The sequence below is a fragment of the Cyphomyrmex costatus genome, unplaced genomic scaffold (assembly GCF_001594065.2).
Source record: "Cyphomyrmex costatus isolate MS0001 unplaced genomic scaffold, Ccosl1.0 scaffold480, whole genome shotgun sequence".
Classification (NCBI taxonomy): domain Eukaryota; kingdom Metazoa; phylum Arthropoda; class Insecta; order Hymenoptera; family Formicidae; genus Cyphomyrmex; species Cyphomyrmex costatus.
In genome coordinates this window covers 15,905-31,486 of record NW_017279074.1, presented here as the reverse complement: position 1 = coordinate 31,486, position 15,582 = coordinate 15,905, and the positions used below count along the sequence as shown (strand labels likewise).

The window sequence follows — 15,582 nt, the reverse complement described above, 5'->3', positions numbered from 1 at the left end:
GCTATTTTTATGAAAAATGTTATATTTTTCGGATTACTAACTTTTTTTTTTAATATCTTACATTACAATTTTATGAATAGTATTTACTATAATCGTAGAATGTAGTGCCCCTTGGCTTAAAACATCGCTGCCAATATTACAAAGTAATCGTAACATTCGAAAAAAAAGCTAATCCCTGAAATATAGCACCTGTTCGTGAGTCATATTGTTTGTTATATTTCTCTCTCCTGTAGAGAGAGAGTCGAATAAAAAGTATACAATGGCACGCAATAAGACTGCTCTAAACTTAATAATCCGGTTGGTATAAACTAATGTTTATTTTCAAATTTGTGTACATATAATGTTAAAAATAAGCAATATAAAATATAAATCCGTCGTCGCTCTAATCAGAAAAGGGGAACTTAAAAGTGAGTCGATAGAAATTTGAGTGTATCTAACGACAATACAATTAGGCGTGTAAGATCGATAAATTGTAAAATGAAATTTTATATTAATCAACGAAAATATATGTACCAAATATCACCCACAGCGCCGTCTTAAATTAAGTACATTTAATATATAAAATATAAAAATACTGAGCTATAAATGACGAAGAACATGTAGAATATAATTTTCTTTCAGTACTGCAAGTCTGTATATGACAGCTATGTCCGCTACTAATAGCTATGTGTAAAAGCTTTTAGTATCATGATACATACAGAGAAACAGATAATATTCTATTTATCACTATTCATGGAACAAATACTATTAATATCATGATCTAGAATATGAATTCTTTCTTTTCCGTATTCCTTTTTTTTTATGAAACGCGGCCCGAGCCAAAGTCGATAGCGAGGAGCTATAAGAGTTAGTATGAAAATTCGAGAGATCGCCAAATTTTCTCGTTAAATTTAAGCAACTGCAAAAGTTCGGAAAGCAACAAAATTTCAAATATCATTGACTAAGAGTAGAGTAGATTCTAGAACTAGGAGAGTATTGTCCTATTTAGCGATCTTTAATTAAATCTTTATCGTTCGTTTCGTTCATTCACGTAATTAGTAATATCGCTGTAAAGTGTATATACACTGCGTCAATTTCTAAAATGAGCAAAAAATACACTTTGTTCAGTACGAATGTAAAATCTAACATCATCGGTTAAATCGAACTCCGTCTTTGTCTTTAAAATTAGTAATCTCTTTGTCTCCGTTCCACTTATGGAACCTTGCTAATAGTTGGATTGCGGCATATCTTTATTATACATATCTATTCGTAGAAGCTACCTCAATTAAATTATAAATACGTGTTTCCTTACATCTTTATCTCGTTGAGATCACCAGTGCCTGAGATATCTAATGTAGTATGCTATATAAACGTATCCTCCTAATTATTATTATCATTATCATTAACATAATTTAACCGGGTAATTGATGATCAATGCAAATTTCGTAATAAATAGTAAATCGATGAAGTTGCCTTTCAGTGTTTCTTTTCTTCTTCTCGAACAAATTTGCCGGTGTGTAAACGCCGTTTAATACTATATATGGATGAGCCCGTGAATACTCTCCTAATTCTCCTAATAAGATGACCGCTATACCACACCAAATATGGATAGCTCCGTGACTTATCTATGAAAGTGGACTTAATCACGGTGATGAAATTCGGCTATGCATAGGCGGCAAGACCAGGAGCCCTCGGGAGGTGACGCAAGAGGCGGAGCCAGACAATACATGTGGTAGCCACGATCACAGTCGTCACAGAACAGCAACTGATCCTATTTTAGTTCGCCAAATATACCGTTAATATCAAATCAATCCATGGTCGTGTAAAGCGCATAACATTAATACATTTATTTTCAACGGTTCTTGCAAATTCCAACGTCGATAAATCCGTCTGACAGCGCGTTAAACTCGGATCCGTCTTTTAGCGCGCGAATAAACGTTAGAATTATTTAAGATACGAGTCGAGATTGTTTAAAAATGTGACCGTAATGTGACAATCCGAAAAGATTCTCCAATAATTCGATTCTCTTATGATGAAATCTAGATCAATATCGTATATTATTCGTACTTCTCGCTCGCGTGCGTCTATTACCGTCCAAACTCATCGCGTTACGCGTTACGCGAGAACCTGTGAAAGAGATTGCGGAATAGATACTTACATCGTTGTCCGAAGTGCCGCAAATAGAGCAACATTTGCATTCGATACACTGCCACCTGTACTTGCGAACAGAAACGATCATGTTTGCAGTGAATTGCAAACAAGTTGGATGCCCTATAACAAGAACGTACGCACGTCAAGGAACACGTATTGGGATGGAACGAGGAGTCTGTCGTGGGATGCGAGTAGAAAGGTGCCAGGACAGTTATCTTGTGCCGAAGAACAGTGAACTCCAAGCTATTGTTCATTTCTTAAATTTTTTTCCACAAATCATTTACTTTTTGATGCTTTCTCATCGTCAAATCAAATTTTTTTTTTATACATGTAAAAGAAAGAAAGAGCATGAAGAAATTTGGTCCACAAAAGTACGACTCTTTATGTCTTTCACCTTTCCTCAGCACTAAAAACGTCCGGAATAATGATACGTCCTCATGTTTCCGCACAGAATATTTTATTTCATGATATCTGTAATTTCCTTTTTTTTTTTTTTTGATGTTGCATTTTGAACATACTGTTATTATTTGGAATAATAGGTGGTAAGTAATAGCAGGGCGTACCTTGGAATAGTTCACGTTCTTTCTTGCGCAGCACAATATAAACGTCGCAGATGCACACTCTCCCTCGCTCCTTCTCTCTTTCTTTCGCTCTCTTTCACTCCTTCGCGTTCTCTCGCAAATTCTCTCTTTCTTTCATTGCCATACACACAACACGCAACTCATATAACGTATCACATTCTTTATATATATTTATATATATATATATGAAGCCACATATATATATATATACTTATATATAACTAGTGTGACTTAAATACTATATTTATAAGCCTCATTGGGTATTGCTTAATTAAAACTGCCTAATAACAAATCTTCAATTTTATATATAACAAGGAGGAACTATATATCTGCATGCTTCCATTGTTTTTATACCATGTGAGTTTTTCTTACGACAATCTAGGGATAATGTAATATTAATTTATACAAGAAATTAAAACGCAGTACCCTCTAGTCTGCCATATTAGCTATACCATATTAAATAATAGAATATTCTACGGTTGTATCGTATGTTATATGTAAAGAAGCTGTAACATATCTTTGTCGATAGCCTTCTATACTCGAGTTACATAATATATGTATATTAAAAAGTACTCTGTAACATGAAGCTTTACGATTAACGAAGACGATTGGTTCACAACTGTAAATCATTTCCAAAGATTTCAAAAGTCAATATAAAAAAACATCGTACACGTACGCGCGTGCGAAATAAATAAGTTGTACGACGTTACAACTTATGTAGCGTATGAGTGTAGAGTAAGCGACATGTAAAACTGCAATATGCCTATATAATTAAAAAATATATAAAATAATTCGAGTTTAGTTTTAACGCCATTCTTGCGTTTTTCATGCTTGAAAAACTCATAAGGTATTACATTAAATTTCATACACGGTATCTCGTTACCCCTAATCAAATGATATTTGTACGAGTATCAAAGCTTGTACAAAACTAAGCTATGTCAGATTTCTACAAGAAGATATTAGTCACGTTTATGTGTGACGCAATCGTTAGAAAGGTACCTAACTAAAAACATTCGGTAGTGAAAAGAATTTCTTTTATGATCTGTAAAAGTGTAGCTTTATCCCATTATCTTCGTCTTGCTTGTTAAATATTTAATAAATATATTGCGTCATTACAAATAACAGTAATAGCAAAGGGAGCGGTTATACTATATTAGATCGGAAAAGCTAATGCCCACAACTAAAGGTAATTAAGAGCGGCAGATACAATGGAATGTGCGACATATCAGAAAAAATTAACGAGCAGTTCTGATTAAACAAGAACGCGCGCGATCGCGTTTTTCCTTTTTGTTATCTTTACAACGAAATCCGATACATCATCGCGATACACATTTAACATTCTGTTATACAATTAAAAAATTAATTCTCTACCTCAGAATACCATCTCACACATAGCGCTCTACATGGAGAACATCAATAATCGTAACTAGCTTATGTGAGAATGTAAAATGAGGCTTCTTGAGTAATAAGTTGTCTAAGATAATAAAGATTGTCTAAGAGACAAATTGTTACTCAAAATACATAGTTTTGCTATTCAACAAAAGACTTTTACACGGCTACGTAAAACGTATATCTCACGTTATAACGAACGTCTCTCTCATTTCTATAAATCCTTGCTCCACTTCTGGGAGATACAGAGAGATTTATTTTTCGATTAGAAAAATAAATATAATGAACACATAAACAAGTCATCAAACAAGTATCAATCAAAATTATCGTAATAGATAAAACATCATTCCTACTCGATCGTTACTTAATTTTTCAAAATCCTCTCAAAGTCGCGGAAGGTACGGAGATTCTTAGAATTGCACTCTCTTCTCTTTCGTTATTCCTTTTTCTGCGCTGCGCTCTTAGCTCGTATCATCTAAAACCTCATAATATTCAACAAACGCAAAGCCACCAAAGTACTATATATTTACAAGCGTTCGGAAAACGTAGAAATATTGAAATGTGACGCGATCAACACTTCTCGTTATCTTACAATAAATACGTTGCTTTCATTAAAACGATTCTCATGATTGTGCTGGATATATAAAGTATATGTATATATATATATTTATATATATATTGCATCTAAAATTCTTCTAAACCTGCCGGTGCGTTTTTCACGCCGTGCGTCGCCTCCTTCTCTTTTGATTTCTAACACAATAATGAAAATATCGGAATACACTGTCAAACAGAAGACAAACACATCCTCCTCAATACGTGCTCTGGTGGTACTGTGCAACAGGAATTTCAACAAATTTGCGTATAATTCCCCAAAAAAAAAAAAAAGACGATCGATTTGCTACCGATATCCAATCACGCATACACACACGCGACGAAAATTTGACTTCAGATGAAGACTTTTAATTTCGTATCTTCTTTTTTTCTCATGATAATTACGCGTTATCGATTCAATATATCTTAGAACTAATCATTGAGATACTATAAAATCACAGCAAATTCGCGTAGTAAAGGAATTCCTGAAAATTCCTATTACTCAGATGCGACAAGTTGCACCATTGACAAAACGATGTTTTGTATTCCTCGCCTTGACTAGTGTATGTAAAGCTCGTAACCGTTTGATCTACACTGTGCATATAATTGAATGTTTTTCTTCTTTAATTATTGCACCCAGTTGCAACAGCATGGCTTTCTACTACCCTCAGCGGCAGTGACAAAATGCGTCACACGACAACTGTAACCCTATACAACTCAAAAAGTTATCTCCCGTATCTCGGTAAATCTAAGGCATATTAAAGAGACGTGATCTGTAAAAGCTGATAATGGACACTTCACACTTTTGACGGCTACGTGTACATATACCGTTCGTTCGTAATTAACGCATTAACGAAAAAGCAAAAAAGGATTATACAAATGTAACAGATAATCCTAAACATCTCGATTGCACGTTTAACAATTGTAGGTACGTTTGGAATACACGAATGAAGAACAGCGAGATCCTCTTTGCGTAAGGAAGGGCACGTACGCTTGCTTGCTTGCTTGCTCGTAAAATTAACGAATTACTTAATGTCTTTCACGATATTAACAGCTGAAACATGGAAGTATAAACGATTATATATAGCATAAACACGTGTATATATACATTATATATATGTATATACCCAATATTCTCCGTAACGCTTCAACATCGAGTTACCGATTAAATCATCGCGTAACTAAGTACCAGGTTGATTAATAAGTCCTTAGAATGAAAATAAAAAAAACATTTTGTTAGCAAAACTCAACTTTAGTCTTCAACATAATCTCCTTTTAGCTCAATACACCGAGTCCAATGAGTTTTTAACTTTTTTTAAGCCTTCCAAATAACAAGTTTCTAAACTATCAAAATGTGCGTCTGTTTCCCATTCAACCTCCTCATTTGAAGTAAATTTCTTTCTCTGGAGTCATCTTTTAAGATTTGGAAACAAGTAGAAGAAAGAAAATTTTTTTCTTCGCTAAATAAGGCCGTTTTTTTTATTTTATTGGTCCAACAATGATGCCTAATATTCTCCTGTGATTGTTCTTCCTTTTTCAAGATATTCGATGAGGATTATTCCATGTGCATCCCAAAACACAGTGGCCAGAACCTTTCCAGCCAATTGTTGCGTCTTTGATCGCTTCGAAGCACTTCCACCCTCTACAACCCATTGTGCCGACTATTGTTTCGATGTATAATGGTGGATCTATGTTTTATCAACGGTTATGTATCAACGCAAAAATTCCTTTAATTTGCGCCTAAACATGTCCAAACAATGAGAAGTGTGAACTCGTTTATGTTTTTGATCGATTGTTAGCAATCGCGGCACTCATCTTGCAGCTAGCTTTCTCATGCAAATGTTCATATAGGATATTGAACACATGTTCAGATGAGATGCCCACAACCACAGCTAGTTCACGCAATTTCATTTTGGGATTATCCAACACGATATCATGGATTTTTTGACTCATTTCTGGTATAGTCACCTTATTTGAACGACTATTGCGTCGTGCGTCCGATATGCTCTGATACAACCACCTTTAAATTCAGTAATTCAGTTATATACGGTTGCATTCGATGGAACAAACTCCCTCAAAGTTTTTTGGAAGTCCTCAATTATTTCTTGCGGTTACCTTTCAAATAGAAATACTTTATCACTGTACGAATTTCAGTTTTTTCCATTTTTACAAAATATCAGAGATTATGTGTTTTCGATGGCTGTCAAATATACTGATTGTCATTGCAACTGTGGCTGCGTTCCATAAATCACTGCTAGTACTGGCAGCACTGTAAAGTTTGTTCCAATATCCATCACAGTAAGCTACGATAGCACTGCGATGGAATAATGACGTCAGAGATTTTGTCATCATTTCTTACTGCGGCTACTGCGGCTGGAAAGCTGCAGCAGTCCCAGTACAAAATGGCGAAAGAAACTATATCTTTATTGGATGCTAAAAATAACAAAGAATACGATACTATTAAGTCCAATACAAAATAAAAAGTATTTAGTCTGAAATAAATATAATATAGATACTTTAGTAATCATAGAAATATGTATATACCATTACATAAAATTAAAAATTATAAAAAAATATTGAAAATGAATCTTAAATTGTCCGTCAGTGTATTAAAAGATACTACATCTTCTACATACCTCTTACATCGCATTCTTGGTATATAATGTGTTCTATCTTTCATTAATAATATTAAAATTTCCTCCATTTCATCGGAATCATTATCAGACTCATTGGAACTTAAGTCAATACAAATAATACATACAATATTGACTGATACAGCTATATTTGCTGAAATTATCGATAAAAATTAGTTGGTTATATTTATGTATCAGTTACACGCAGTACTGGAAGTAACGTTCCGTACTATCATTTCATAGTATACTGGCAGTACATTTACGAAAATGGAACGCTTGCTTCAGCACACTACAGTGACATCATGCTGCTAGAACTGGCAATAAGCTAGTTAACGGAACGCAGCCACATTAGTGAGAAGTTGAAGGTTTGCACTACTGAAAATTCACTGCGCATTGAAGGTGATAACACCACTGTATCATTCTAAAAAGACTTATCAATCAACCTATTAAAACATCGGTTCCACCAATGTAAGATCAACATTAATTTACTGTTATCTTCTTCTAATTTTTAGAATTCTTTTAATTCTATTAGAAACCAATAAACAGTAAATAGAATCAAAATAAAATTAATCTTACATTGATGAAATCGAGTCTAAATCATGTACATCTCGTAAATAAACTGCTGATCACTTTGCACATTCGCGCGTATCGCGAGGAAGCGTACGCAAGATATTGCAACAAATTAATTCCTTTTTTCTTTCTTCTTTTTTGAGTTGTATTTGGCTATGTATGCACAGAACGCAATGCGCGATAGGCTCGCAAAGAGACGTAGAAAATAGAACTACCGTCCGTAGAAACGTACGGCTCTCACCTCCGATCCAGAATATATTGATTTCAATGAATACATGTGGCTACGTGATTACCATCGTCATCGTCATCATCGTCATTGTTATCGTCATCGTCAACGTCAACGTCAACGTCAACGTCATCGTCATCGTCTACGTTTTCGTCATCGTCATCGTCATCGTTGTAGTAATCATCATTATCGTCGCACGCCGGCGACAGTGCGAGTTAATTGTGATTCGCTCGCCGGGTGTACTTGCGCTTGATCTTTTCCTCTGGCTTACCTGAGCGGCCGCAATCGCTGCACGACACCAGCTCCTCAGAACCACCGGTCTTCTTGTTTTCACGTGCATCACCCAGGCAGAAGTCGCAATACGGGGACGGTTGCGCCGCTGACGACTTTCCGCCAATCTTCTTCTCTGTGGATGGTCCTCCAGGTGTAGGCGGTCCGCCCGTGGAGCCTGCAGTTTCCACAGGCGGCAACGAAGAGACGGCGGTACCACCGGGCGAAGATACCGCCGGCAGATGATCTTCTTTGGTCGCCGGGATGGTGGGTGAAGCCGGAGCAACGGGCGTCTGCACGGTCGATTGCAGCTGCTGCTGCTGCTGCGATTGCTGTGGTTGCGACGCCGTTCCCGTAGTGGGTGCGGCGGTAGGCGCCGCCGGGGAAGGACTCGAGGTATTCGAGGAAGTAGCGTTCTGACGACCCCGACGTGTACCACCTGATCACAAACCGATCAACATACCCAGTTGCGCTTTGCCGTCACAAGCTGATGACCATGCACACTGGCTTTATAATAGACAATAGACAAATTCATATTCGACTCTTTCTCACTCTCTCTTTCTCTCTCGCACTCTTTCTTACTTTCTCTTTTTCTCTCTCGTTCTCTCTTTTTTTCGTTCATAATCGATTCAGTTATGTCGAAGTTTGCCAGGAATATCCCCGGAATAGAATCTGAGACAACTGATCAGTGTTGTGCAAGATACTCTATTTTCAATACCTAGGTACAAGTATAGATACTCTGGAAAAAATGTACCGAAGTACAAGTACTAGAAAAATAAAATACCTAGATATATAAATACCTAAAATGTATCTTAAAAGTACCTAGGTACTTTTATTTTTTTTTTACATGTACTTTATATGTACATACATAAACATTCTATGCAAGTAAGTTTAACATATAAAATAAAATAAAGTAACACTTATAAAGCCATTTATTAGTTTTATTCAAATAGTCCATTTATTAACATTTTTACTCATTATTAAAAAGTAATATAATGAAATATAAAATGCTCGAATAATTAAATAAATTAATAATGTACTATAAAATGTCTACAAAAAGCCAACACAGTATCTGAGTGCGTAAATAAATTTATTCAAATTATAACATAAAAAAGAAATCACAAACATTTCAACCTTAATTTTTTTCATTATTTGTTTGTATACAATTTAGATAATAGTTTTTAAAATACAAACTTTTGATAAAACTATTTTAGTACAGAAAATTGTACCATCTAAAACTAAAATGTACCTAAATATAGGTATCAAAAAAAGAACTTCGAGATAATTTCTAGGTACGTAAATTTGTATCTAGTAACTGCACAACACTGCAACTCGATGAGTTTATCCGAATATATACAGAGTCCTCTCCAGTTTATCACATCACAATAAAAAAGACGCCCATAAAAATCGAAAGAATATTACAATACATATATGTATATATTCATCTTTTTTTAGATATTAAAGATATATCATATAGATATTAAAGATATATATTTTTAGATATATAAAGATAAATCGTTATAAAATTGAATCTCAACTTGCGAATTTCATGTTAATTTTAACTTAAGAATTGTAATTAATATAGTTTTTTAATTTTAATATAGTTTTCTAATATAGAAATTACTTTAATAGTTATAATGTAAAAAGCTAAAATAAAAGAAATCGACCCAAAATTGGTGAAAGTATTTATGGATAAAAGTAATAATTACAAATAGAACACTCTGTATAATATCAAACTAATTGCTCTACATCTGTTTATGTGCATATACGTACATAAATACACATAAGCAATCTGTAACGCTTATTTATTTTTTATTGCAATCTTCATATAACGGAATCAATTATTCTAAACTTCACAAGACTCAACCGACTGTTACGACAAAGAAAACAAATCTGATTATATGTAAGTATAACAAAGTGCATATGTCAATACATTCCATCACCAGCAGCAAAATCCAAGATATAACGACGAGATATATCGATTCCAAGTACAGACAGGTATAAACAAACGGCTTTTCAAACATATTGTAGCTACTTAGTAACTTCAAAGATACCTATTTGATTTTTCAACGAAGCCTCAACATTCATTAATAGGAGAATCGAAGCCAAAATCGCTCTAGGAATAATAAAAGCGTCAAAATAGCAAAGAAAAGAAGAGGCTCTTACACTTGTTAGACTCATTCGTAAAAACTATAATCATGCTAAATAAGGATTAAAAAAAAAAAAAGAGCTATTAATAAAAGAAAAAGAAGAGAATAAAAAAGAAACACGCATACACACATACAAAACGCTCAAGAGTCACGACGTCGTAATCGCGCCGCAGAATACCAACCTATAGGATGTTTTTCTTCTCTCTTATACATAAAAGGAGATAAAAAAAACATTTCACTATTCTGTCTTAGAAGCATGCTACTGCAAAATACATGCAGCACAAATAATTATCGCTTCCTCATTCATTAAAACATTCCAATTTTTATGTGTAAAATATATCTTTTATATATATAATATATATTTTATATATAAAATATATATATAAATACTTAAAGATCTATACAAATAATTATGCAAAATAAAATCGCTTATATCACACTGGCTTGAATATCATTTATATCCATGATATATAAATAGCTTGACACATAATATATAATCGAACATAGCAAAAAAGTATAAATTCCACACACACATATTTATAAAAATATTAATTGTAAAAATTAGAGAAGAAAAAATGTCACGATATCTTATTTGCAATGCATGCACACACATTTGCAGTACATGTAAAATGTATATATATATATATATATTAAATTGTTATATTGGGATAAATTCTCGGATGAGTAGTTGCATGACTAGGATAAGATTGAAGACAATGGCGAATGGAGGAAGCGATGGGAAGAGGAAAGGCAAAGGCTAAAGGCAAGGCAAAGAACGCGGACTTATAGGAAAGTGAGAAAACTGAGCTGATTTTGGCTCCAACCTGGCTGGTTCGAAGCAGCGGTGTCTGCAACGCTCCTAGGTTCAACTTCGGCAGGACTGGGACTTAGTTCCTTAGCAGGATCACCGGAGGAAGTAGAGTGGGAATGACCGTAATGGTAGACCAGACCGGGTCTGGTCTTATACCGTGCGCTGCATACTGCAAAAGTGCAAATACTGTTTTCCCGCAATCCATCCAATGCAACGTCCAATGATAAGACAGACCTTTTGTTTAACGGACGATCAAGGGAGGTAATACGGGACAGTAAAGCTGACAGGGCGGGGTCAGGGATAGCATTTGCACACCTTCCGCACCAGTACACATCCCTATCCACCTACGAGTCTATATGTGGACAAGCAGTGAAGGAGTTCCAGCCCAAGAAGCAAAACTAATACGATGCAAGGCTTGATGCTTGTACTCCTACAGAATGAGCTCGCTACAGTGTGAGCCAGTACAATCTTGCTCTGTTATTATTGCAGGTTGAGCTAGTCCGAAGATATTTGGGCCGGTAACATTAGCTCGATAATCAACAAATCAGTTTAATGCTCTGTTAAAATTGTGTCTAGAACACGAGCGTAGTATAACCAGACCAAATGTCTTTAGATTATCTGCTAGTCTAACAGGAGTGGTTTCAAGAAGTAAACAGATTGCAGGCACATTCGAGTTAATTCATAGACTTTATGTCTGGAAAAGTTTGACCAAATTAGTAATGACTATTATACTCCTTCCAAATAATATCGAGATTGTTCAAAGAGTTATTCTAATTCTTTTTTTATCTTTTCCTTTTGCTTGTTTATGCTAAATATAATCGAATCCCATAATTTGTGCATAATAAGTATAATAAATAAGTGTGTAAACTGTTTTTTCCAAGAAGATATAAAAATAAATTCTCATACATCTTGTACAAAAATTAGTGAGATTCCAGGTTTAACAATTTTATTATGAATGTAAATGTTACGTGATGATTGTAAAGTACCAAATAAAAATCAAGCTTTTAATTGACATAGTATGTTAGTAATTTGCTTGGCTTTATTTAATTAAGAAATATAGTTATCAAAAATTGAATGATAAAATGTTAGTTTAATTAGACTATATGGTAAATCTTTAATTCGAACACAATGGAACAATTATAAGCTATTTACATAAAATATTTGGACTACATCCATTATTTGATTATTTTTAATCCAATTAGTAAATATAAAGAAATATTTAAGAGCATAAATATAAAAAAGCATATACTTTTTATGCACAAAGTTTTGGATATTTGGAACATACAACTAGTCTCTGCCTTGCACTCAGAATCATACCATGACTGCCCATACTCGAGTAAAAAACAAAATAAAATAATAAAATATAGATTTTTCGCACAATAAAATCCTTATATTCAAATTTTTGTATGTGTTGCTATTTGGACTTGAAGAAAATGTTTATAAATATATATATTACCTCTCTGAACAAACAATATTAAATTATCGCGGTAATGAGAAAATAAGACTTAGAAAGCACCTTCCCGCATTATAGTTTGTTACATATCTGAATTATCATTGCCTGGATTATCCCATTGCACAAGATTATATTCACAAAATTATATATATATTATCATATATTCAAATGCAATATTTAACAATTTATTCCAAATTTCCATAATATTATATTTTATATATCATAATAAAAAGCTCAAGGTAATAAAGATTCTTTTATATATCATAATCAAGATGTAATATATATTGATGAATATAGGACAAAATTAACAAATTTGTTAACAAAAAATTCATCCATTTGTAACTTATTTGAAATAATAAATGTCAAAACGATAATAACGATAATAAAAATAGTTTATAATATACTAATAACAGGAAGTGATCATTTGTAGTTGTATCTATGATTAAACTTACGGTCACAAACGAACGGTTTATCAGTGTCAACAGAGTCGTAGTTGGTCTTTTTGCGTCCACGGCCACCACCCTGCATATTAAATAAAACATTATTATAACCGTAACTATTTATCAGATTATTAACAAAATTCATGTAAATTATAATCTTTATAATATCCTTATAGCTCTCTCTTAAAAAATATATATATGAATTGATTCATTATATATATACACATACATGAGAACTTTACATTTAAAGTATCTATTACTTAGATTATATTTAATTTATAATTTACTTTTGTACGTTTGGTGCCTGGACTATCTGTGGTAGGTGGATGACTACGAGCTGGATGGTGACCACCTCCTCGTGTTTTTCTGCGTTTTCGTTTACTGCTATAACTCTCTTCATAATCATAATCACTATCAGGATCAGGTTCTTCATAAGCATCCATGTCTAACATATCTTGCTCGTCATAATACCACGCATCTTTGCTATGTTCATCTAAAAATATTCAATTTGTTATTTAAAAGAAAGATTAAATTGTCTAAATAAAAATAATTAATATTGATAAAAATATATTTACATATAATTTGATGTTCAATCTTATTTACCTTTAAGTGCCACTGAATCTTTGCTATCATCATTTACATGCATAATAGTTTCTACACCTTCTGTTCCATCTTCTGTATCTCCTCTTAATCCTCGTTTTGGATGTAAATAGTGCATTAAATATTGTCGACGTTTCTTTCGCCATCGTTTACTTGGATAAGTATAAATTTGACCATGTAACAAGCCTGGTAATCTTTCTCTCGAGGACATAAAAAGTGCAGAGTGATTTTGTGCAACACCTGCAATTTCAAACAAATTATAATACTATTTAAAAATAAAATCATCGATAAATTCTAGCAGAGATTTTAATTGTAAATAATATATAACAATTTAATATAAGCACCAGAGCATAAAAATTTATTAATGCTTATAATATAAATTAATAAATTTTGTTCTATTTATAAAATACTTTGTATTGTGTATTGCCATTTTAAACTTAACTCGATTAAAAATTAATACACTGTTATTCAATTAGGGCTACGTTCGGAAATATCACCCAGGTTTCTCCGAGTATTATCTTATCCTTGTTGTATACCCAATGTTAAAGAAGAATAACATGATACTCAGGGGTACTCTGGTAATATTTCCAAACGCAGCCTAGATGGAGTTGTTCAGTATAGTAATTAAAAAGAATCAATTTTTTTAAGCAAATCTTTATAAACTAATTATAAGGCAATTATTAATTGTTTCATATTTTTCTCTCAGCCAGATTATAAATATTTATATATGATGTTTACAACGAATCAGTCTGATAAATCAACAATGCCAAAATACTATTAAAATCCATCAGTTAATTAATTTTACAACAATCGCGAATAAAATTAAACAAGATCGTGAATTTTACCTGTTTGCGAGTCGAGGAAGGGCATGCGAAGACGTCGTTCCCGACATAATCGGCTATTATAATTGGAGGAATTCTCAATGGCTTCTCTGTAAGCCGTGTCGTTAAGGAAGCTACAAAACGGATCGATAGTTATCTTTCGGCCGCTCCCCGATAAACTGTATTTGCGGTTATTTTAGAATAACACAGGGAAATACGTACCTCTCGATCTTGCTAAGATTACTTTCGTTCACCACTTGTATTATTCCGTTGTTATTGTGAGCCATGGCTGGAGAAATCGCCACTGTCGTCATTTTTGGTGAATTCTGGCTTACGACGCCTTCACATGCACCAAGTCCTGTTGCCCGTTACGTTCCTCGCCTCGTAATGCCACTCAGTGGCCTCAGTGCCGCTCCGGTTTCTTCCCGGAAGTGACACTACAATGATCAAATGTCACACTGTACGAAATGTACGAGATGAAAATACATTTTTTAATAATAACTCGAACAATAGCAATAAATGTTACTGATGATACATAGAATTATTATTGTATTAAAAGAAAAATATTGATAGAAAATATTTTGCGCATATATTGTTAAGAGCGGCCAGAGTGGCTGTCACCATGACTGTCACTTTATTTTGAAGCGCCTCTATGTCCACAAACGTGGACAATGAACTATGTAGTCAATGTCCACGATCGGGTCGGTAATGTCCATGATTTTGTTATTCGAATCTTCCCATGTCCATAATTTTTTGGTTCCAATCTTCTTTATGTCCATGCGATAATTAGTCCGTTAGACAGATGAAGACGGACAATTACACGCACGCACTCACTCTCTCTCTCTCTCTCTCTCTCTCTCTCTCTCTCTTTTTTTTCTCTCTCTCTCTCTCTCTCTCTCTCTCTCTCTCTCTCTCTC

General features: G+C 33.8%; 1 protein-coding gene across 4 annotated transcripts; it reads right to left on the bottom strand.

The window, feature by feature from the left end:
• Positions 1 to 68: 68 nt before the first annotated feature.
• Positions 69 to 15,076, bottom strand: d4 (double PHD fingers d4). Of its 4 annotated transcripts, XM_018545204.1 has the most exons (9): positions 14,888 to 15,076; positions 14,690 to 14,799; positions 13,848 to 14,084; positions 13,532 to 13,737; positions 13,257 to 13,326; positions 11,365 to 11,520; positions 8,392 to 8,829; positions 2,138 to 2,250; positions 69 to 1,750 (listed from the first exon to the last, which is right to left on the bottom strand). In XM_018545204.1, the coding sequence occupies exons 1-9, from the start codon at positions 14,977 to 14,979 to the stop codon at positions 1,619 to 1,621; spliced, it is 1,554 nt and encodes a 517-aa protein (XP_018400706.1). In that variant the 5' UTR covers positions 14,980 to 15,076; the 3' UTR covers positions 69 to 1,618. The 4 variants fall into 4 exon arrangements, with proteins under 4 accessions (XP_018400706.1, XP_018400707.1, XP_018400709.1 ...); XM_018545205.1 differs by lacking the exon at positions 11,365 to 11,520 and having other exon boundaries at positions 70 to 1,750; XM_018545207.1 differs by lacking the exons at positions 69 to 1,750; positions 2,138 to 2,250 and adding an exon at positions 4,246 to 4,575.
• Between the last annotated feature and the right edge of the window lie 506 nt (positions 15,077 to 15,582).